This window comes from Amphibalanus amphitrite, unplaced genomic scaffold (genome assembly GCF_019059575.1).
Source record: "Amphibalanus amphitrite isolate SeventyFive unplaced genomic scaffold, NRLGWU_Aamphi_draft 000225F_arrow, whole genome shotgun sequence".
Taxonomy (NCBI): domain Eukaryota; kingdom Metazoa; phylum Arthropoda; class Thecostraca; order Balanomorpha; family Balanidae; genus Amphibalanus; species Amphibalanus amphitrite.
The window spans coordinates 632,048-656,934 of record NW_024881720.1 but is presented as its reverse complement, the minus strand read 5'-3'; the positions used below and the strand labels follow the sequence as shown (position 1 = coordinate 656,934).

Genomic DNA, 24,887 nt, shown 5'->3' with positions numbered 1-24,887 from the left:
CTCATTCGTTTACATGCAATTGCACATCAACCGGGTCTGCCTATTAACTAGGGCCGGTCTCCGGCTGGTTTTGTTAGGTCTAGTTTCAGGCAGAACATGAACGGCGTTGATGTACTTGGGAGTTTTTACAGCGTTAACTAAACAATGCTTTATGCTACAGCCGAGTCTGCAACTCAACCTGGTCGCTACTCAGCATTGTCGTCATCACAGAGCTTCAAATCGATCAGCTTCAGGCTGAACACGTACCTATAGGGTATATGTAGGAAAACGTCCAAAAACTGTTGGCCATACCTAGTATCTGTAGTGGGATCTACGTTCCATGCTGGTCAGACATTTTGCAAAATGCCTAGTCATTTTGTAAAATGGCTAGCCATTTTGAAAAAAGCCTGGTTGCGTTCAGTCATTTTTCAAACAGCCGTCTTTTTGTAAAATGCCTAGGCATTTTACAAAATGACTGATTTTCTAAAGTGACTGCAACATATATATATATATATATATATATATATATATATATATATATATATATATATATATATATAACAAGGAAAGTTATTATGCTAGGAGAATGATGAATGTGTCATACAAAAGAGACATGCTCAAGGCTATAAATTGCTGAAAGATTTCTATGGTACGCCGGTTGTTTTGTCCGGCACGAATTATGACCATGCCACGTGCAAACATCTCGTGCCCCCCCCCCCCCAGGTGGGTGACGGCACGTGATCGCCTGAGGCGGTGGGGGTAAAAATATTTTCGTCATTTAATGCTCAATGCAATCGCTGCGACTTTTTACAAGACCTTGTTTCTGTTGTTTCTTGCTTTCAACGACTGGTCCCCGAGTGATGACTATCCTCACGCAAGATAGGATGAATGGAGCTAGCAATTAAGCCCAAAAAACATCGAACATGTTACAAAACACTTCTTTTGAAGGTGATGAATTGAATGCTTTTGGAGCCTCACGGAACATGTTTCAGATATGACGCGTCATACAAACCGACGCATAAAGACTGTGTTCAAAAATGTGAGTGGCAGCTCCGCAAGCACTGTCAGCAGCTCCGCATAAAAAGCGTAGGTATTGCCCTGTCGCCATAGCAACAAGTAAGCGTCACAAATTTCGAACACTATCCGAGTGCGCCAAGTTCGACTACATAGAGGACGATAGAGGACGATGGTTGATGGTTGCCAGCTGATTAAATTAATGAAACGCGAATAAATTCAACTTTTGAGATTGCGAGTAAAAACGTGTTTGTTAATTTCAAATATCATTGAATTAGTTTTTTGTTGATAAATTAACTACAAGCGCCTCTGTGCAAAGTGTTTCAAGAATAAATCAAGGCTTATGAAAATCGTGAGTAGGGCTGGGAAAAGCAGGGAAGAGGATCACGTGACTAGTGTCCCAACCTTTTCTGTAAGAATCTTTCCCCTCCCCCCCCAAGAATTATTCTTACAAAGCTGACAAGCCCATGAGGATAGGGATTTTTAATGAAATGTTTTCTGGAAAAGCCTTTTTTCCAGAATGTAAGATTAATATCGATCAAACCAATGGCAGCATTGAAACTTTTGCTAGTCTGTCAGCTGATTCATAACGCAGCATGACGCCGGTAGAGATCAAGTTTGCAAACTTATCTTGGTGGATTGCATGCTGTTATGGGCGCCTACAATTTGTATATCTCGGATTTTTGATATCCATGACCTAAGGTCAGGTCAGTGGCGTGACCTTTCCATTACAAGTCAATGGAGAAAAATGAAAATGCCTCTAGATCCGTGTGTACGCATCGGAACAGTCCAAATATTTCAGAATCACAATGCTTTAGTCCACTCGTGATGACCAAGGTGTCATTTTTTTCTGATAGCCTCTAGACAGGTCATCCGAGGTCACTTGAGGCTACAAACAGTTTTTTGCCAATAACTCGCGATTGGAAAGAGATAGAACGCTGGGGAGGGTCTCATTGTGTTTGTCTTGTTGAGACACATCGACTGATATGCAACATGACCTTTTCCGGTAAGGTCATGACCTTGACCTGAGGTCAAATTTTCAAGTTGACCTTTCAAGGTCAAATTATAGTTCATTCGACGCGTCTTGGCAAGGGGAACACGATTCTGGCAATAGAAATGTCGTGGCTTTTTGTAGTCGAAAGTTATTGTCGAAAAACACTTTTCGTAAAAACAGCTATTTTTGGAGTTTTTGCCCTCTGGAGGCTAAACCGTTGACCTGAGGTCAATATTGATAGTGACCTTTTCAAAAGAAGAGTTCAAAAGCTATCGTTTGCTCTTCCATGCGTTTTTCTAGTTACCATAGTTCCTGAGATAGCGGCATGTTTTCTGAAAAATATAATGACAATTGGCAAATTTTGACCTTTGATGACCTCTGGTGACCCCAATATTGCTCTAAGGTGAAAATGACCGAAATACTTTCAAACGTACGCATTGAGAGCTATCGACTGCTTTTTACCGCGTCTTTCTAGCCCTCTTAGTTTTTGAGTTAGAGGTGGGTGGTAACATATGCCCCCCCTCACTAGGGCGAAGTTGGCTGAGACCGCCACTGGGGTGCGGGTTAAGGTCCTAGGTCAACCGGTGTCCTCTGAGTTCAGGTCAAGTGCCCCAAGGTACAGTTCCGTTTTTGGTGAATAATTTCGCAAAAACGGCCGCAGAGCCGCGATATTGGCAGCATCGTGTTCGCCTCGCTCAGGCGCGTCGAATGATATACTTTTTGTTTGGGTGAGGTCAGCTTAGGGTGTTGACCTCAGGTCACGGTCAGGTCAGCGCCCCCAGGTCGCGAAGTTAGTCGAAGGAGCCGGAGGTCATGTCGCATATCATTCGATTCGGCTGGTCTTCTTGATTCCATTGGTGGCTTTCCGGACTAGCTGGCTCAATTTGATCGGGAGTTATTGAATATTGATGGAAAACTAATATGACCCTAATGACGTCATAAATGACGTCACGCCAGGTCGACGTTGCAAAAGTGACGCATCGCACCTTGCAAGGAGTGCATGAAATCACGATTCTGTGTGCTTGAGATAGTTGGAGATCGTTCCCGGTGCCAGAATAAGAGTTTTCATTTTTCTCCATTGACTTATAATGGTGAGGTCACGAAAAATGACCTGACTTCATATGAGCTTTAGGAAAAATCCGAGGTACACAAGTTGTGAGACTGGTAATGGATACTAGATCCTGCAATTTTCGTTTCCCTGTGAAAGCTCCTCTGGCAGTGAGGGCGTTGCGAAGTTGCACATCTGAAGACCGTGCAGAGGTTCACTTATGACGTCATAGGTCAGTGACCTGACCTCACCCGAAAATGCAGTTGGTGTCAAAAGATCCGCCCTGGATCAGAGGTCACGTATGTCAAGTTTCAGCTCTCTATCGCCAGCGTGTTCGGAGCTATCGCGAAAAAAAACCCTATGGGGGACTACACCCCCCCCCCCTTTCGTCCGGCGAGGGTTAGGGGAAGTTGGGGCAATGCCGGAGTTGGGGCAAAGCCGAAATTCGAGATATTTCGAAAACCGTAAGACATGGATGCCACCTGTCAGTGATGCTCTGAAGCTTAAAGGGACCCTCCCACCTTCAAAAAAGTTAATGAATTGGCATGAAAGTGATGTCGCTCGGTTCAGAAAGAGCAAAAATGAATATCTACCAAATTTCAATGAAAAATATTCACCGGTTTTCAAGATATTAGACTTTTACTTTTGTTTACTTTTTGGGATATCCGCTGTTCCTAGCGACTTTATTTGAAAGTGCGGCATTTGTTGCGCGCAAAGCAGCATATACCACCGCGTGCTGCCAAACGTTTTAGTAAAAGATTTAAAAATCGTTAGATCTCCGCTGACGTCACAAATTCTAAGGGGGCATACCAATGCATTAGCCCCTTAGAATCCGAAAACTGCAAGTTTGAAATTCCATATCTCCGAATTAAAGCATTTTTCGATGTTGTGAATGCCCAAACCGGTATTTTCAGGCCATGGCCACCAATTTGGCTATCTCAACTCAAAACTAATGTTAAGGTGGGAGGGTCCCTTTAAGTGACTACAATTATCGCATGTTTGTTACGAGTCGTCATTCGGAATACTTCGACTGTGAGGGCGCCAAGAGCGTTTTCAAGGTACGTTTCCCTTGTACTACATGCGCCTTTGAAGCTGCATTTTTTACTCATTATGCTACCGTTTGTCTGGCCAATTCGGTCAAGTAATCTTTAGCAGGTCTTTGCATAAGTGTGCTGCCTATTTGAAATTTATACAGCACGTTGAAAAGTTATGGGCCTGCAAATGAAAGTATGGCTGGCTGGGGTAATGCCGAAAACGTGCGATTACGCACGTGTTAAAAGCACGCTACGTGGACTTTAATGCTGTAGAATAGCAACGCGTATTTTTAGTCACACAAATTACACTCTCAACCGACACAACGGCCTGTTACCTATAAGGAATGATTTACCTAGCATTTTCTTATTATATCACACAATTATAACTTCCAGTGTGCACCGCGTCCTCAAGCTCTTGAAACGTGTGTCAGCTTTGATGAATTCTGGATAAAGTTTGAGATAAAATGACAAAACATCAATGTCGGCATTCCCCGTAGATCATTTCTCCCATTTTCGGCTTTCCCCGCAGTCCGGGGCAACGCCGAAAAAGTCACTTCTTTGATATTTTTAGTTTGTGCGCTTAACGGTATGCGAATTCATCAAATGCGCCTGGTATGTTTGAAAGGCAAAAGACTGGCCTCTCGAATGACGCCAACAAGAATAGCGTATGCTGTCTACCTTGCGTGCTACGGGCGTCAGAAAAAAAGTCTTCGGCGTTCCCCCAACTTCCCCTAACGTTTCCTAGAATACCGGCCAATTTACACCATTCCTCCCTAACATTTTTCTAACGTTTGTGAATGTTTTGAAAAGACGATGGCAGGACTTCGGCCGCCTCAGGCGCAGTATACAAAACACCGAAATTGTGCTGAGATGTGAATGAAGCCTTTTCAACTGTGAATCAGGTAGAGCCAGTGGAATACCTGATCGTCAGAAGCATGCCGGCCGGCTGGCGGTCTAGTGCGAATGTGTGGATATTTTTAGTGTTCGTTTTTGTGTTTTTAGCAGGTAGTTTTGTAAATGTTCGCTCCAGCTTCTGCCGCGGACCGGCGGAGCGCTTGTACGGCGCCACGCCGTCGGCGCTCCTGGGGACGACCCCCTGTGGGCCTCCGCTCCTGCGGGCCTCCGCGCGCACCAGCGCCCGCCGTCTGCATCTCCTGGTCAGCCGCGCCTGTCCTGAGCAGATCTTCAGACCAAATGCGTTGGTCCTGGCCTGATAAAAGCCGTACGAACCCACCCCGGCTGCCGGGGAAAAACACCCGGCTCGTTGTTACGTAAGCGGGCCAGGCCGGTTGCCGTTTCCGGCGCCAGTTAGGCCGCGGCGCGCACAACAGGCGGCGTGCATCGACCGGGCCAGTGACGTCACTGGCGGCGGCGAGCCAGTGACGTCAGCGGCGGCAGGGAGACGTGCGTGGGCGCCGCCACTGATAATCCGGGAATAGGCCGGGCGGCTATATCGGTCGGCGAGTGCAGCTGATGTGCGGTGTGAATTTGGCCGCAGGGGCCGCAGAGGCCGGCTGCGCAGGGCGGTCTCCGCCGGATACACGGCAGAACCCAGCGGAGCGCGGGACGGCAGCGGAGACATACCCGGCAGAGCTGCTGCACGCTGAACAGGGCTCACTTCGGGTGGCTACCACGGATCCACTGACCGGCCCGCACCGCTTCCTGTCCACCGGTGCTAATTCTGACAGGCGGAGTTATCGCAAATAACCAGATAACACAATGGTCCTCCAGGTGAGCGGTGTCCCCGAGCTCACTGCCACAGAGGTAACAGACGGACAACATACCCGAGGTAGACCTCCACTTGGTTTTGGCGATCAGCCTGCCCAGTACAAACCTTACTACTATTGCACCGTCCACATAAGCCCAACTGACACACATCAAAACGTTGTCATTTTTATTGTTTTTCTTTCACAAAGAATATTTGACAAGTCAGGAAAACTATACAGCTTCTCAAACGGCACACACACGCATACACCCGCGCGCACAACCACACACTGGACAGGCGCAGACGCGCGCGGGCGGCGCTCGCCCGCGCCACCGCCGCGGCGCTGCACATGGTCACACCGTCATTTTTAATTTATTTTCTTGTCTATCCTGAGAGGCGAGCGCTAGCCTTTGTACATATATCGGCGAATGACCCGACGGCCATACTAAGGCAAAATACTTCATTTTGCCAGTGTGGGGCGGCGGCGCCCCACACTCGGTAAGTTGGCTCCGGCGACGTAGGGGGCGCGGCGCCGAAGCGCGGGAGGATGGGCCGGCCGCCGGCCGCAGTCCCCGGCGCCGGCCGGCCGTCCTACGTCACTGGGCCGTCGGCCGAGCGCCGGTCGGCGGCCGCCCCGACTGTCCCACACAGCTGGGCCGTCCCACGTCACTCAGTCTGCCGCAACCACTGGCCGCAGAGATCATCCAACACGAGGGAGAGGGACGGCGGCGGCCGGCGTGGGGTCCGCCGGGCCGCCCCGACTCGCGCTGTCCGCCACTGACCCGTCACACCGCGCGCCCTCCCGGCCCGCGGCGCCCTCCTGCAGCCCGCGGACACAGCCCCGCGGCACCCTCCTGCAGCCCGCGGACACAGCCCCGCGGCGCCCTCCCGCCCCGCGGACACAGCCCCGCCCCCGCAGACATCCCCCAGCCACAGGCGACACAACCGCTACAACGCATTACGCACCGCGTCATCCCAGCTCCCGCTGTACAGAACACCAGCTGACGCACTGACGGCAAACCCAGCCCCTGTCAAAGACCATTGACCTGGGCATGTTTCTTCTGCAGCAAGAGCTGAGATGCATGGGACGATGCACGACTACATTATGTCAATTTCACCCTGGGGTACCTTCTTTGAGGAATGCTCAGCGGCCGCTCGGAAGGACAACGGACGCCATTTTCATCTGTCCGGAGACAACAGCGCCGACCGCGTGACACTAAATGGACAGGAATGCCTTGAGCCCACCAGGGGCGGCCATCAACAAAACACGACACCGAATTTCCGGCCTCGGTCAGAGCGCAGCGGATTGACGGTCACCGCCGGTAACTGCGGCACTGGCCAGGGCGCCGACAGCGGGTCTGCCTCGGCGGCCGGCCGGACGATTGTCGGACTGGCCAGGCGCCCTGCTGGCGCCCACTCCGGCTCCGGCGGTCCGCGCGGAGCCACGCGGCAGCCGCGGCGCCCGGCCCGCAGCTCGGCATTTAGCAGCTCGGCGCTGACCAGTCACACTCAGCGCCGGCGCGTGAAAGACCTGCAATTGCAAGGGGATGCCCTCTGGATAGGGCGCGCCGCCACAGCACCTCCGGACAGCACGCGGACAGAAGCGCGGACAGGCGGACACGGGACACTGCCCGACGGGACCGGACCGCTGCACGGCAGGCCAGGTTCCGGTCAAGACGTCCAGGAAGGAGTATGGAAGACAGCACTGCCGATGGGCCGGGCAGCTTAGCGACAGGATCAGGGCTGGGAACGACATGAGCAAAGAAGAAGCCAAGAATTGCATAAAGACACCAGAACAAAGGTATGGAGGAAAGAGGTCGACTGCCACTCCTCCCGTGCCAGCCGGCCCAGCAAAAGTCAAAACTGACGATACTGGCTACACTGGGAGAGACGGTAACTTCAACACCATGGGTCAGAAAGTGCTCGGGCCAATCCCGCATCCGCCGCCGTTCGAAGATCCATGGGCAATCCCCAAATTTCCTCAGAGTTAACAGGTGGGCCCCGGTAAAATGACATTGGTTCGCTGGAGCATTTCCGCATCACTCTGCAGACCTACACAGGTAAAGTTACAAAGGTTATGATGATTGTCCACATGTTGGGCGCCCCGCCAGCTGGTCGCTGTTCCGGAGTCCCGCCGCGCCGCCACCGTGCGGCGACCGAGACTCGGCAGCTGCCACCGCGCCCGGTCTGAACCCACGTCTCTGAGAGCCGTCCGCGACCGACCGCAGTCCCACGGCATCCGCTGCATCCCAGCGGCCTAATCGACGGAGCGCCAGGCTGCGACACGACACGACCGCACGGAGCGCAGTCGTGGTCTCCGTCGTACGCCTTCGTCTGAAACAGGAGGAGAAAACTGTCAGCATCGCTCTACGACAGAGTTAGGGATTGGCAACGAACAGGCAAATCACAACACCAAGGGCGCACCAATGAACACTACATCAATGAAACATTACTGGAACAGGTGGTACAGCATGGCGGAAGACGAAAGTGAAACATCTCTGTGAAGGCGCCAGTTAGGTCATGGACAATGACATGAAGCGTCGAGCGGTCACCACCGTATGAAGGCGGTGGTATGAAGGCGGTGGAGGATAGGTCGGCTGCAATCCTACTACCGGTGTCTCATGCGAGTCGTCGGACCGGAAAGGACTACACTACGGAGCACCGTGGCCTCTCACCGTGGTCCTCTCACAGACGGTCTCCTCAGGCGACGACCGAACATCCGCAACCTCTACACGAGCGACCACAACGAAACAACGCCAGACGGGTGGACCTATCCCTTAGATAGCGCACCAGCCCAGAGTCCAGCCCACTGGCCACTACTCGGCGGACGGATCCCTGTCCCACCACCTTGGACTCTTCCCCAATGAAAATGAGAGACTCCTTCCCGGCTGCCAACCTTGGCTGGCGGCCTTCGCCTCCACCATGGGGGCTCACGTCGCGGTCGCGTTCCCCGTGGCACGGCACGACTCGGCACCTCCGTCGGTACATGGACCCGCAGTTGCTTCTGTACACACTAGTATTTCAGCGTATTCTTGGCCTGTGACACCGTTGAAGGCGAATTGGGAAATGATTGTGTGCTTATTAAAACCACCATCTGAAGGGCTTTAAACTGATGTGCTGCTCTCCTAATTCAGTGAACTTTTTATGGCTATATCAGCAAAACATTGTTTTCAGCGCTTTTTCCTGCCCCATTCCTTCTGAAACCTGGAACCGCCTATTCCATTCACTCCTGCCATCTGACGATGGTCGTGCTGATTACTAGTTCCGGCGCTAGTAACTGCTCCAGCTTTGCACCCGGCACAAACTCAGGCGGCACCGGGCCGTGGCTCGACCAGTGAGGGTCGGACCGAGCCGACTGCCTGGGGCGCGGTTAGATCGGACGCCCTGCTGGGGAAGGGGACGGGAGTGAGGGGGAGGGGAGGAGGTGGTCACGTGGTCCGTCCAAGCTCGCAGACGACCTGTCCCGCCAAGGCTGGAGAAATGATTTCAGAGGTGGGGGGGACTAGGCCTCGAGGGGCCCTCAAGGAAAAGGGCCCCAAGTGTCTCAAAGGGCCCAAAATCATATTACCTTCCAAGGGCGGATCTAGGGAAACGTTTGGGAGGGGGTCACAAGTCGGCCGACATGCCGGGTCTGATGGATGAATTCTGACGACCGGGGGGGGGGGGTAGGGAGCGAGTATGTCGAGATCAAATGACATTTGATCTTCGTCGTTTCTAAGATTAAGTTTTATCATTATTAGTCACTCGGCTCAGTAGTTTCAGTTAGTGAAACCCACCTATACAGGGGCGTCGCTACGGATTTTTTACTGGGGGGGGGGGGGGATCGACGTACTTAAAAACCCAGAAGTAGATATAGTTACCTCACTTTTAGCCTAATGCAATAGTAGCATATAGTCATGATCTCTCTTATTGACCTGTTAAGGAATCGGCGGCGCGAAGCGCCGCAAAAATTTGCAAAAAAAATTGTAAAAACACAGCTCTAAAACACAAACATTACAACCCTTATAGCATGCTATAAAAATATATAAAACCGTTTTGACTCCGGCGTTTTGACTCCGGCTTAGTACAAGCCGGAGTTCCTTCACAGTACACATATGAATTCCGATTCAATTTGACACGGTTGATGTTATTACATCAATATTGATTGGTGTATGGCGCCGAGAAAATTTGCAAAAGTATTTGTCAAAACACAGCTCCAAAACACAATTTTTACCACCCTTTGACCATGGCAGTACAAACCGGAGTTCCTTCACAGTTACACATATGAGTTCTAATTCAATTTGTCACGGTTGATTGGTGTAATTACAGTCATGATTTCGTATTGACCAGTACGTACATGAATCGGCGGCGCGAAGCGCCGCGAAAAATTTGCAAAAAGATTTGTCAAAACACAGAGGGGGGCGGCCTCCTCTCTACAGAGGACCACCTCTCTACTGCGGGCCTCCTCTTTTCGCAAGGCCTCCTAACTACAGAAGGCCTCCTCTCTACAGAGGTCTTCCTCTCTACCGAGGGTCTCTCCCTTTCAGAGGGCCTCCTTTACAGAGGGCCTCCTCTCTTCAAAGAACCTCCTCTCTACAGAGGACCTCATCTCTGCAAAGGGCCTCCTCTCTTCAGAGGGCCTCCTCTCCACTGAGGCGCGAGTCCTCCTCTCTACAGAGGGCCTCCTCTCTACTGAGGAAGTCCTCCTCTCTACAGAGGGCCTCCTCTCTACAGCGGGTCTCCTCTCTACAGCGGGTCTCCTCTCTACAGCGGGTCTCCTCTCTTCAGAGGGCCTTCTGCTTTCAGGCGGTCTCCTTTCCACAGAGGGCCTCCTCTCTATACAGGGCCTCCTCTCTACATAGAGCCTTCTCTCTACGGGGGGCCTCCTCTCTACAGAGGGCCTCCTACCTACTGAGGGCCTCCTCTCTACTGAGGAGTCAGAGGGGCCCTAGCGGTCAGACACAGGCACTAGCGGGCGGTTATTCAGGAAGTAAGAAGGAAGGAGAAGGAGGCCTCAGGAAGTAAGAAGGACCCTAGCTGTCAGGCTGGTCAGAGGGCCCTGAATGTCCTGATGTGATTTTTTGGATTCCCGTGAATTTCTTACGCCTCCGACGTGATTTTGGCCCCCGTGGGCCTTCGGCGCCCCACGGGGGCCTCCTGAAACCCCAATGGGGGCGCCCCGTCCCCCCTTGGGTACGTCCCTGGGGCCCACACCGGTCTCCGAAGGTCCAAATTGCCTCTTGAATCTCATACTGTCCAGTGGCCCGATGGTCTTATGATGGCCTTTGAGGTTTCTCACCGGCTTCAGAGGGCTCACATCGACCTATGAGGATCCCGCGCTGGCCTCCGAGGGTGCAAAATGTAAGAAGGTAAGCATGCCGCGTAAGTAATGCATAAGTATTCCGGCATCTGAAGGACTCCGACTGCTTTTTGGGTGCCTACCGCCTCATACCGGTGAAATGAGGGTCCCTGACACCCTACCTGTCTCTGAAGGTCCCATTTCGACATTCGAGATCCTTATTTTGGGTCACAGCAGAGGCCATGCAGTTCCCTTAAGGCCCAATGGCGACGGTCATTTAGCAGCTTCTGATGGCCCCACGTCCTCTTTTGAAGGCACCTCAGGGGTCACCATAGGCCTGCCAGGGGCACCACCGGCCTCGCAGGGGCACCTTGGGCTGTCAGGGGCACCACAGTCCTGTCAGGGCCCAGGGGGCCCCAGCGACCTAGCAGGGGCACCACAGGCCCGCCAGGGTTACCACAGTCCGGCCAGGGGCACCACAGGCCTGCCAGGGCCCAGGGGCACTAAAAATAAAATAAACAATATAAAAAACAAAGATGGAAACACCGCATCACCAAAATTAAGTGGCCGAAATCCGTTGAGTTTTTAATTTTGGGTATAGGTAGGGGCACCATAAATTAAATTCATGACCATCCCCTTGGAGTTTTCCTGTATCATCCCCTGGTGCTCGCACGGTTGAGACAAAAACGAGTGAGATTCTAACCTTCAATACGCCTTTTCACGCAACACGATCCAGACAAAAACAAAGGTATTAGCTCAGATGTGTTTGATAGGTGATTTTGAGCATGCAAGACGGCGTCTATAACGCATTTAGGTATTCGGCTTTTGGAGGGGGGTCAACTGACCCTCTCAGACCATTTGGGGGTCATGACCCCGTGCCCCCCCCCCCCCCAGGATCCGCCACTGAATTATTCATGCGTTGCTGTACATAGGAGGTATGTGAAAGAAAAGTATGTCTAGCAAACACCTGTCGAATTTTCAACAGGCCCACTACTGGACCTGGACCACATGGACTCAATGAGGGCCCATGGCTCTCTGATGGTTCACGGTCACCACGGAACCATTAAGGGCCCACTAGCTTGTGGTGGACTACGACTCGTTGAGATCTACTCACTGATATAGGGCTCCGATGCTTGGAATGGGAGATTTAAAACACTAATACAGGCCAAAATGGCTGATTACTTTTTTAAACATAAGTCAGAAGGGCCCACTTTCGTTATATATTAGGTCCCCCCCAGGTCCCCCCCAGGAAATGGAATTAATGGGGCCCGGGGGGGACGGTCCCCCTCGGTCCCCCCCGGTTTCTCCGGCCCTGTGTCCCGCGCCCAGCCATGTTCCGTGATCCAAAATCGCACGAGAGCTGTAGAATGCTTGGAGGAGACGCTTCGAAAGCGAACTTCAGCAGCACTAATTTACCATATTCTGCGGAGATAAATGAATATTATCTTAACGCAGAAAAAATGTATGCCTTAGCTGTATAAGCTGTATCCTTTTAAAAGCCGTAAATAGGATTATATTTAGGGACTTATAGGTTTCGTATACACATTGAATTGTGTTACATTAAGCCGTTTCGCTCTTATGGTTACTAACTGAAGAGTTATCCTTTTTTCTCACAGGGAATGACAATACAATAACAATACGAATAAAACCAGACGTTTCGCACACCAAAAGTGCCTCCGTCAGTGGCAAGAAATAAGTAACTAGGCTGACATGTTTTCTTTCGATAAAATCGATGAAGTAGTTATCTTTACTTTTTTGAGATATATTTTCAGCAGTTTTTTAAGCACATCATGGAAGCTTATAAACATTTGCGCATTTTATCGACAACCCGGCTGCCCAGACCGAGACGGTGCCGCATATAGTTCTCATTGATGTTAAACCTACACTTATTTTTCTCCACTGACGAAGGCACGTTGTTGTCCGAAACGTTTGGTTTTATTCGCATTGTTTTTATATTGTCATTGTCCGTGAGAAAAACATACTCATATGGACTGGTCTCAGTTCATGTAGAAATTGTTGAACATTCATCAACACAGATAAAATGAACATTAACCCTCACCGCACATATAAGTAGAGGTAAATAGGCCGCCCCCCCTGTTTTTCACCAATAAATCGCGGCAAAGCGAAGGATTGCGACGATTCTTTGGTGCCCTGGCGTTAATAAATTTTACAACTTCCCGGAAAATTAAATAGCCCCTATCATTTTTGCATCTTTTCCGAGATTTTTAATCCCTGAACCAAATTACCTCTAACCTGTGATTATTTTTCTCAAGATCATGTCAGGCCAGAATAGCAATTGAAAGTCAGCGCACATCTTCTGTGTGTTTCCATAGTCGTTTCGTGATTAGGGACGTGTCAACATGTGAAATATACTATCTTATGTTTGTTTCATTGATTGTTGTAGGTGCCAAGGTCACGTGAAACTCAGGCTAAGGGCATTTACTTGAAATGATCTCGGTTAACTTCCTTAAATTTACACCTTTTTACTGTGGTTTTTAGGAAGTGTTGGTTTGAAATTTAGCACCCATTTTAGTATTTGAAAACTAGGCATACTTAGGTATCAGTTATAGTGCCTATGCAATCTGTTGCAAGGCTGTAAGTGCTGGTTAACATTCCATGGATAGCCGGCAGAACGCCTAATGGGTGATCTGGCGTGACCTGTCCTACCCCAAATGCTTTGATGCATCATCTTTGATCAAAGCAAGTGCAAATTCGGAATCAGAAGCAAGCCAAGTCCCAGCAAACCTCACTTGTAGAAATTCAAGCAAGACCCAATTTTCCGTGCCTGGGTTATTAACCTGATCTGGGAGGTCAACATGACCTAGGATCTCAACAGTCAACATTGACCAGGACATCAAAATAATTGGCTTTCTCCTCGTCAGCGATGACCAGGACCCTCTAATCATCGGATTTCTCTCGTCACGAGCAGCTCGCTTTTTTTTTTTGCTTTTTCAGCGAAGCTCTGGCTCTTTTTATCAAGGGCCGAATGGCTGAGGGTTTCTATTCTACGCCCCTCCGCTACATGTAAGACGCTGAAAAGAAACGCCTAAATGGGTGAGGGTTAAATATCGATTGGTTTTTTAAGTGCCGAAGCCTGAAGCACTTTAATCTACTTCGATAGCAGTTTGACCAACTAGCTCGAATACTATAACTTCTTGAACAATGCATGTAAGCACCACATAAAATGAATCGTGAGAGAAGCGGCTCAAGATTTAGGAGCTATGAGACACTTAATAAAAAAACGGCATAGATTCGGAACTGCACCTAACTTGCACTGCTTTTTAAACCTTTTCGTTGCAGACTTGTAGATTAACCCTCGCCCGTATTGGTGTTTTTCCAGCCGCGAACGGATAAGGGGGGGGGGTCCGTTGGACCCCCTTGCCGTTTCGCCCCTGATCGAGCTAGAGCTTCGCAGAAAAAAAAAACAAGCGTGTTGCCCGTCACGAGAGGAAGCCGATGATACCCAATTTTAAGGTCCTAGGTCATCGGTTGACCTTCCAGGTCAGGTCAATGACCCAAAAGTCGGGGAAAATCGGGACCTGTTAGAAAGTCGTAAAGCGTGGCTGCTGTGGGGTTTTTCTGGGTGCTGATCACGAATATCATGTTATTTTTGATTACAGAGGATGCCTTTATGCATTTCGGCCAGGTCAGGTCAGGTCAGGTCAACCAGTAAGGGTATTCGTAGTAGGTGGCAACCGCCTCTGACAGCTTCGTAACATGTTACGAAGGTGCCAAAACTACTTCGTAAATGTTCATATGGTTGCTAAATTCAAATCCAGCTAAAAAACTGACCTGAAAACATGTAAAACTCGAAAAAGTGAACCGAGGTCATCAAAGGTCAATGACCTGACCTGACCTTTCCGGTGACCTTGACACCCACCCTAATGCATGAGAGCAGCATCATATCCCATGTTTGGACGCTTAAAACCACGAAAAGACTGCAAACGCGCGGCTAATGCGAGCCAACATACGCCGAATCGCGATTCCGGCCAAACATGGTCTCGAAAAGTAGGTCACAGGTCAAAGGTCATTAAGGTCAGGGTCATGAAAATTTCAGGGTAGGTGTAAAATTGATAAAAGCGAGGGTACTGAAAGTTTCTTTGCGATCGGCCGCTTTTTACGCGAGTTATTCACGAAAACCCTAGGGGGGTCCGTTCGACCCCCCCCCCTATACAGGGTGGGGCAGCATAATCGGGAATAAATATCAAACGGGATTATTTGGTCATGAATTTAAAAATATAGCTCCAAGCACTATTTTAACAACATCCCATCAATCGGTCACCTTTTACCTATCCCTCATCCTATTTGACCGCCCTTCGCGTCGATGACCTTCTCAAGGCGGGTCCAAAAGCACGCGCATGCACGTGCAGCCTCCTGCTTGTCCATGATCGCCCATCAGCTTCGTACCTTGCACTGAAGACCGTTTTTACTGATGATAAGTTGTTCATTAAACTTCTACCAAAAAACGCTCCATATAAAGAATTTGGTCGGATTTAAATCGGCGGAGTTGAAGGACCAGAAGTTTTTGGTTCATCTCAGGTGGAGGTGCCCTACACAATAACATGTCGTCCTCACTGCAGTACCAGCACGGACAGAGTCCTCGTAAGACGTGATCTGGACCGTCAGTGATCCTCTCTTCCGACGACTCCACGTGAGTCTGCCAGAGTGTGGATGTATTTACCAGAGGTGCTCGTTTTATCCGGGCTCGATGAAGTAGGGTGCACCACGTGCACCTCCCTTGAAGACCACCCATAGGTCCATCACCTCAACAGGATGTTTACTTTGCATGACCGCTGCAATATTCTCGATACAATCCCCTATATGGCATGCCATTCTTTTTTATCGTATTCCAGTCGGTGATAAGATTTTTGGTCGCTGAAGTTTTGAACATTGTTTCTTTTTAATATGCTCAAGAGCTTCTTCCTTATATTCAAGTGAGTCATCTTGTATGTTCTCTGCTAAGAGTTATTTTACGACGATTACGTTAACTTTTTGTCCTAAGTATCCCCACACAATCCTTATCGTCCGTGATAACACGTTGACCTGTCCAGCAACCTTTACGTGGAATGGCATTGTTTTAAACAAAATGTTCTTGTTTTACTCGTTTAACATTAGTGTCTATGGGCGCGCGCAAAGCACTTGGAGCACCGTCGAACTATTTTGCTGCTCTTTTCCAGGAAGTTGCATGCTCATGGATGTAGTCATGTCAGATGATGCACAACTTTTGGGCGTTTCATTGCCATGATATAATTTATCAAAATAATGCCATGCCTACTCATGACCAGAGCCCAAAAAGCATTCCCGATTATGCTGCCCCACCCTGTACGGGCGAGGGTTAAATTTTAGGATTGATTTCAGCTGATGCTCAAAGGATGTAGAGCTATTCATTCGTTCGTTCATGCGACCATCCATTCATAAAAGAAGCCAGAGATAAAATTGTTCATTTTAGATAAGTGTGAAATACAAACTCAATAAAAGTTTAATGATACGGCAAATTTGACAGCTTTTGTAATGAATAGACAAATAACTTTAACAAGTCAAAGTTGAGAGCCCCAAATACGTAACACAATTGAGGGCATTTTAGGCCATCACAGTGTTTGTCAACAATTGTTGTTGGGGGGACTGGGGAGGGTGGTTGCTGGCTCATAAACTGTCCCCCCCCAAAAAAAAAACGAAACCGATCATCCGCGAAAAGAACTATTGAGCTCGAACCGAGGTGACGAATCGATTTACAGTTACACGCATGCACGATGACTAACGATGCCACTTTTTGACTTCTTGTGTCAAATTAATTCCATCATCTGGATAGCACGTCAACATTCTTTTTGACATTTTGCAACAACCGTATACTATTTGGCGCGACTAGCCTCAGAAATGCTCTGAAACTAAAACCGTTTCTTCGCAATCAACTTGGCCCACGTCATCCCAGCTTATGCACGACAAAAATAAAATAATGCTTCAGGATCACTGGCCTGAATTCCAATGCTTAGTTTACTCAAAACCGGTGTGGCTGAGGCACTAATTATTCGCTACATCCGTGGCGGCCACCATTGTGTTGAATTTTTTTTTTCGGTAAGCTGTAAGCTAATAAGGAAAGGGTTGGTGAGTGGGTTGAAAACAGCCCTCACCCTCCACCCCCTTCTTCTGGAAACATAAGTAACCGAAAGATCTGGCGATGGTTTATCCATCTCCTCTGCCGCCGAGCTGCGAGGCCTCGATTCGTTCGGTATGTGGAGTCCTGAGCGGTCCTCCCCGGAGGCAAGGTGAAAGGTCATGGCCTGTATCATAAATTTATACGTTGCTGAATATGTTTTATAGTTCTTCCAAGGCCTTGGACACCGTTTTATTATATCGGATAAGCATTGCACTTTCTTGTCAATCAATACATTTAAATAAAACTGTATCATAACCTCATACTGCGGCATTGTAGTTCTGCTTACGGTTGCCTCTTTATGATACGGGCCACCACCACCTCCACTGCGCTGGAGCTCTGGCGTTCTACCCCTCCCCGCTACGGACTGGCCCTCGGGCTAGGTGTGTTAGTACTGAGTGCAAACGTGTAGTAGTCACGTGACTTTCATTCACGTAGCGGGAACGAAAGCTATAGGCGATACCAAGGACGGGCTCTGGGGAGGCAACCGGCACGGAAAAATAGCACGATTGTAGTTTTGAAAGAATATATGTTGCGGTAAGCGGAATTATACAAAACATACGTCCTAGGAGGAAACATGTGTTATTCCTCCATACTTTGCGCTACATTTCCTTTCTCCAATGGCCAGCACTTAGCAAATAATAGCACAATTCTAAATTGGTAATATATGTGTACAGTAGCAACTGCGGGTCCCTGTACTGATCGTGACTGGATGCTGACCGCAACGGCCAGCGAAAGTAACGCCACCGGTCGCCGAGGCCGGACAGTCAGCGTTCCGAGTCACCGCCACACCGGTATGAGCTTGAGCAATGTGTCCGAATGTGCATCATAATCCTACATTAGGTTATGATCTCCACTCTTCGTGACTTTCTCCGCGAGAATTACTCGGACGTCCCAGCCAATTATCTGCAACAGTAGATTTACAATACAGAAGATGCAAGAGCACCAATTAGATATGGTTCATAGTTTTAGGTGTAAGGTTTCCTATGAAAAGCCGTCCATTTTTGGCCTCCCATGGCACTCACACAGAACCAGAGAGTGACGGCGGAACTGTCCGCGCTGCCCTGGCGGCTGGTGAGCGCTGCCCTGTGGCTGGTGAGCGCTGCCCTGGCGGCTGGTGAGCGCTGCCCTGCCGCTGGTGAGCGCTGCCCTGGCGGCCGGTGAGGCAGCCCTGGCGGCTGGTGACAGCTGGTGGAGTGTCCAGCCGTCCCCGGCCCCCGGCCCCGGTCCAGGGCCGGCCGCTGTTGGAGTGTCTGGTCTGTGTCTGCCGCCGGGTGCAGGGTCCTCAGCGCCAGACTGCCGGCTGCGGTCCGGGAGAGAAGCTGCAGCGCCAGACGCGCCGGCGCCTCCCACAGATACCAGATCCCTCCTCATACCCAGCAGCCGCCTCCGCGCAGATACCAGTCACGCCCCCACAGATACCGGGCGGCGCCCCACAGATACCGGTTAGGGCCTCACAAATACCTCCTATTAGCTCACAGGTACAGTCACCAGCACTTGCTACTAATCACCTCGTTTTTGTTCAGTAGTTTGAAGACCGATCAATTCTCAGTCGCGCAAGATACGTCAAACGATCCGTTTGGTCCTCCGATTTTCGAATATCTAACTTGTTTGTGTATAGTCGAAGCATTTTGGGATGGGGAGCCAAAAAAACCTCTTTTCTGCCCTAAAGTGTGCCCCAAGAAGTCGTAGAACCTAGCCCCGCCTCTGATCCACAGACCACTAGTGCCATCTCTTGCCAGCCGAACAAACCGCAGAAGTAAATTGTACTGTCTTGCCGTGTATTGGCAGAACACACAAAGTCAAGACAGTTATTAGTAAAACGACATAACGCACAACAGCACCGCAGCCGAGCGTCCACCACGAGCTCCTCACCAAGACTGCCCTCGTCCCTGACCCCGGCCGCTCGGCCCTCCAAGGTCACCCGCCAGGCGGCAGCACTGACGGGTGACATAAGGCCACTAAATACTACATTTCCTCCTCCCCTACAACAAAAATAGTGACTTCATTTCACAGCTCATATTCGCCCGTGCCAGTTAAGTGCAAAGTAACTGAACTTCTAAGTACAGCAGACGCAAAAGCAGAACGACATCCGAGACCTCAGGCGATTATTACAGTACGACAACCGGTTAAGTATTGAATCCATAGTACACTGGAGCGCGAACAGCTCTTCCCGATCTCGTTGTCACTCCTGTGCCCGTCTCCGGCAGCCTTGGTCGGACGACACCAGACTCCTCCTCCGCCGTGCTCGTCTGCCCTTGCTGAAGGTCGGTTCGCGTCCGTCGCCCTCCAGTCCCTGTCGCCGTCCCAGTGTCAGGCTGCGTCGACGAGCGGCCGCTGGTCGTTTCGTCCGCCTCCAGGGGCGCCGGCGGCACGTCCAGCTGCTGCCCGTCCAGCCGGAGGTGACTGTCAGTTGTCTCTGGTTCCGGTATCGCCTCCAGCCTGTCCTGCTCCTGCTGCTCCAGCCGGTCGCGGCCGCCAGACGACTCCAGCTCCGCGTCAGTCGGTCCCGTCCGGTCAGCTGCACCGTCCGGCTGCACCGGCTCGTCTCTCCGGCCGTCGACCTCTGCTGGGCAGCTACCGGCGCTCCGCGTCAGGCGGTCAGCGTGGACGCGGGTGCCGTCATCCAGCAGATAGCTCGCTGGCCCCCGCTGCTGCACGATCCTTTTCGTCGCCGAAAACCGGAGCTGCCCCTTCCGCGCCTGCGGAGGAAGCCGGTGACGGACCTGGTCTCCCACAGAGAAGCTGGGCGTCTTGACTCCGTGGGAGCGGTCGAAGTACGTCTTCTGATAGGTTTGTTTCCGCTTCACGTGCTCATGCAGGTCACCAGGTCTCGCTGGATGACGTCCGCCGACGTCCAGTGCCGCGCTGAGTTTGCCCCTCATTGGTCGTCCGTGAAGCAGCTCAGCCGGGCTCCTTCCAGTGGTCGCCTGCACCGTACTCCGGTACGAGAACAGGAACATCTGCAGATATTGAGACCGGTCAGCCTTTTCCAGGTCAGCTATCTGAAGTGCCGCTTTCACTGTTTTGTTGGCTCGCTCTACTTGACCTGATGACTGTGGGTGGTAGGGAGACACTTTGATATGGGCAACACCCACATTCCGCAAGTAACAAGCGAATCGTTCCGACGTAAATGCAGACCCACAGTCAGATACAATCTCTCTCGGGTACCCTTCCCGGCACGCCAACTTTTCCATAACTGTATCACCACCTCTGACGTTGGGTGCTCGCAAAATCCCACCTCGATCCATTTCGAATAGTAGTCGATAGCGACGACGGCAAACCTCTGGCCGGGTCGACCTCCACTCATTGGCCCGATGAAGTCGATTCCCAGTTTAGACCATGGCTCACATGGGAGTTGAACGGGCTGCATGGGCGCGTGTCGCGGCGACGCCGTCTTGTCTGCGAGAGAACAGATCTGACAGCCCTTTACCTGTTCCTCCACAGCCTGGTCCATGCCTGGCCACCAGTACAGGTCTCGCAGTCTTTGCTTTGTTCGGACGATGCCTTGGTGTCCTTCGTGTGCCAGCTCAACCAGCCTCGTCCGGAGCGCCGCAGGTACCAGGACTCGACCGCCACGCAGAATGACGTCATCTTCTACCGCCAGCTCGTCTCTGCAACGGAAGAAGGGCTGCAGTTCGGGCACGCACTCACCATAGCGTCTGGGCCACTGGCGCGGTATCTGCTGCCTCAGCTTACTGAGAACCGGGTCCGACTGTGACGCCGCCCTCAGCTCCGCGCCGGTCACCGCGGCCCGCTCCTCCGTCAGGGCCGCAATCACCAGCTGTTCGTCGTCTGACGCCTCCTGCACTGATGATGGAAGTCGAGACAGCCCATCTGCCGGGTTGATGCGCCCCTTGACGTGCTCCACTGTGAAAGAATATTCCATTAACCGACACGCCCAGCGAGATATGCGCATTCCTGCCCTGCCGATCCCACGTGATGTCATCAGGGTAGTCAGTGCCTGGTGATCGGTCCTCAAGACAAAGTCCCTGCCCCACAGATATCTGTGCCACTTCTCGATGGCCCAGACACTGGCCAGCGCTTCTCGTTCCGTGACACTATAGTTGCGTTGCGCTGTCGACAGCGTGCTGGATGCGAACGCAACCACTCTCTCACCCTCGGGGTGCATCTGCGTGAGCACCGCCCCGATGCCCACGTCACTGGCGTCTGTCGTCACCACTGTGGAGAGGGTCGGGTCATACATGGCCAGGGCAGAGCTGCTCAGAATCGCTGCTCTGACGTCCTCGAACGCTTCGTTCATCTTCGACGTCCACGCGAACGGCGGAGCGTTCTTCCTCAGGGGCTGCCGCAGCTCCTCCACCCTGGTACTGTACCTGGGAATGAACCGGCCGTAGAACCCAAACAATCCCAGGACTGCCTGCAGCTCCTTGACTGTACCTGGCGGCTTCATGTCTCTCAGGCCCTGCACACGGTCGGGGTTCACGGAGACACCCTCCCGGGACACTGAGAACCCCAGGAAGTCGATACGGCTCACCCCGAAGTGACACTTGTCCTTGTTCAAGGTCACATTGTACTCGCCGAGTCGTGCCATGACGTCACTCAGACGGCGGTCGTGCTCCTCCTTGGTCCGTCCCGACACGATGACGTCATCGAGGTAAACCTGAGCACCAGGTAACCCTCGCAGGATGGTCTCCATCATCTTCTGGAAGCAGCTGGGAAGTGATCGGAGACCAAAACAACACCTCAGATAGCGGAACACTCCCTCATGCGTTACAAACGCCGTCAACTGTCTGGACTCCTCATGAAGCAGCAGCTGGTGATAAGCAGCCTTCATATCGAGAGTCGAGAACACTTCAGCGCCAACCAAGTTGTCCAACATCTCCTGCATGTCAGGTAACGGGTAGCCACTGGTGCACACCGCCTTATTTACCACGCGCAAATCGACACATAGTCTCAGCTGACCTGATCGACGCCGTGATACGACGATCGGAGAGATCCATGGCGACCCGTCAACCCTCTCGATGATCTGCTGCTTCTCGAGGTCTTGGAGGTGCTGCTTCACTTCCTCACGAATAGAGAACGGCAGCGGCCGGAGCTTCTGTTGAACGGGCACAGCACCGTCCCGTAGCTGTACTCTGTGGACAAAACCACGGATAGGTGGCAGCACACTCATAGCCTCATGACTCATAGGTGGCAGCACCACTGCGTTTGTCACTAACCTCTGTGTAGCGCTGTCCTGATCGTTGCCGGCCTCCACGTCACTGGATCGTCCCGGCTGTCGATCGACCTCATACACTGTGGAGCCGTGCCAGGTGGAGATGCAGAGACTCTTCTGGAGGTCCCTGCCGAGCAGTGGCGTGCCGCCGTCCACCACGTACAGGCGGCCCTGGCAGCTCCGCCCGTCCTCCGTCTCCACCGATGCTGTGATGACGCCCGTCACCACCAGCTGGCTGCCGCCGTACGCCCGGAGGTTCACTGTCGTGGGTAGCAGCGGCCTGTGGCTCAGCGCGGTCTCGTACAGCTGGCGAGGGATGATGGACACCGCCGCACCCGTGTCGACCAGCATCGTCACCCAGTTGCCGTCCAGCCGGACGTTAAACTGCAGAGCAGAGTCGTTTTGATTGACTGCCAGAACTTCCACTACGTCTGGCTCCACGGCTCTCACCTCCTTAGCAGGTTTCTGAGGGCACCGTACAGCGAAATGTCCAACAGTCCCACACCGTCGACACTTTTGGCCCTTGGCTGGACACCAGTCATCAGTAGACACGTGACCCCGGCGACCACAAGCATAGCAGAACTTGCCTTTTGTTTTGTCGACCGGCGGTCGTTGTGCTGGTGTCTTATCTCGCGCCGTGTAGGCCACCTCCAGCGGCTCGGTTGCCGCCGCCGCCCGGCTCGGCTGCCCGCCGTCATCTCCCCCGAACAGCCGCCGGCGCTCCACCGCCCGGTCGTCGGCCATGGCGATTGACTCCAGACGCTGCAGGGTCAGATGGTCCTCAGCGCACAGACGATTACGGAGATGGTCAGACGTGCATCCCTCGACAAACTGATCTCGAATCATCTCGTCTTCCAAGGCTCCAAATGCACAATATCTACTCTGCTCTCTTAATGTAGTTATGAACGAGGCAGTAGACTCCCCAGTCCTCTGCCGAAGCCTACGGAACTTTACTCTTTCTGACATGATATCCCGCGGCTTATCAAACAAATGCTGAAGGAGTGACAAACACTGTGCCATTCCCCCGTCTTCCGACTTCACCTGTACCCGGGAGTCCGTTCCCGAGTCAGTTCCTGTGCCGGTGTCACCTGACAGCGGCGCGTCCTGAGGCTCCGCCGCTGGCTCCGCCGCTGGCACCGCCGCAGGCACCGCCGCCGCCTCCGCCACCCGGTAGCGCCGCCGACCCTCCTGCCCGAGGCAGTGCAGCAGAAGCGCGCGCTGTCTGGCCTCATCCCACTGAGACCAGCCGATGGTCGTGGCGTACAGCTCAAAATCCGCATACCAAGCACTCCAAGGAACACTTCCAGCCGCGGCCGTGTCCATGAAGGGTCCCGGCGGACGAATCCCGTCCATGGTCGCCTCCGCTTGAGCGCACTCACTCGTCGCCAAAATGTACTGTCTTGCCGTGTATTGGCAGAACACACAAAGTCAAGACAGTTATTAGTAAAACGACATAACGCACAACAGCACCGCAGCCGAGCGTCCACCACGAGCTCCTCACCAAGACTGCCCTCGTCCCTGACCCCGGCCGCTCGGCCCTCCAAGGTCACCCGCCAGGCGGCAGCACTGACGGGTGACATAAGGCCACTAAATACTACATAAATAATGTCACGTGACCTTTGCACACGCTACAATTACTACGCAGCTGTAGTGGGGGAAGCGGGGCGGAGGCGTGGAGAGGGACGCGATCGGTCGGCTGGGGTCAGGTCGCCGAGGCCAGAGGTCATCCGCCGGAGGGTGTTTGAGCGGTTGGGCCGTGTGGGCTGGGGCCTGCGGAGCGGGGAGCGCCTGGACCTGTCTGGAAACAAGTCCTACAACGCTGTGGCAGTCGGAGAATATTGTGAGGAAAGAGAGAGAGAGAGAGAGAGAGAGAGAGAGAGAGAGAGAGAGAGAGAGAGAGAGAGAGAGAGACAGAGAGACAGAGAGAGAGAGAGAGAGAGAGAGAGAGAGAGAGAGAGAGAGAGAGAGAGAGAGAGAGAGACAGAGAGAGAGAGAGAGAGAGAGAGAGAGAGGGAGAGACAGAAAGACAGAAAGAGAGAGAGAGAGGGAAAGAGGAGAGAGAGGAGAGAGAGACAGAAAGAAAAAGAGGGAGAGAGGGAGAGAGAAAGAGAGAAAGAGACAGTGGGAAAAAGAGAAAGAGACAGTGGGAGAGAGAGAGAGAGAGAGAGAGAGAGAGAGAGAGGGGAGCGAGAGAGAGAGAGAGAGCGAGAGAGAGAGAGAGCGAGAGAGAGAGCGAGAGAGAGAGAGAGAGAGAGAGAGAGAGAGAGAGAGAGAGAGAGAGAGAGAGAGAGACAGAGAGACAGAGAGAGAGCTAAGAAAGACTGGAGGGAAGGGATAAGGACGGGAGGAGAGAAAAGAGACAGAAAAGAAAAACCAGAGAGGGTAAAATGAGAAAGAGACCAATGGGTAAATCAGTGAGAGGGAGCGAGAGAGGAAATATTTCGTTTTGTCAGCTTGTTTCACATGTAAATGTAAATTTGCTTTCCATCATTACAGCTTCGGATT

At 51.9% G+C, this 24,887-nt stretch overlaps 1 protein-coding gene across 5 annotated transcripts in view; it reads right to left on the bottom strand.

Moving 5' to 3' along the window:
* Positions 1 to 5,949: 5,949 nt before the first annotated feature.
* The window catches only part of LOC122385618 (terminal nucleotidyltransferase 5C-like), a 69,017-nt gene continuing 50,079 nt past the window's right edge, over positions 5,950 to 24,887 (bottom strand). For 2 of the 5 annotated variants that reach the window (XM_043373995.1, XM_043373997.1), the window contains exon 3: positions 5,950 to 8,108. Coding sequence is in view for 1 of the 5 variants with exons in the window: in XM_043373994.1 (XP_043229929.1) it covers positions 20,085 to 20,166; positions 22,387 to 23,735 (1,431 nt within the window). In the remaining 4 variants the exon portion in view is untranslated. Of the gene's footprint in view, positions 8,109 to 18,967; positions 20,167 to 22,386; positions 24,053 to 24,887 lie in introns of those variants that run through there. The other 3 variants (XM_043373996.1, XM_043373999.1, XM_043373994.1) reach the window with 2 other exon arrangements.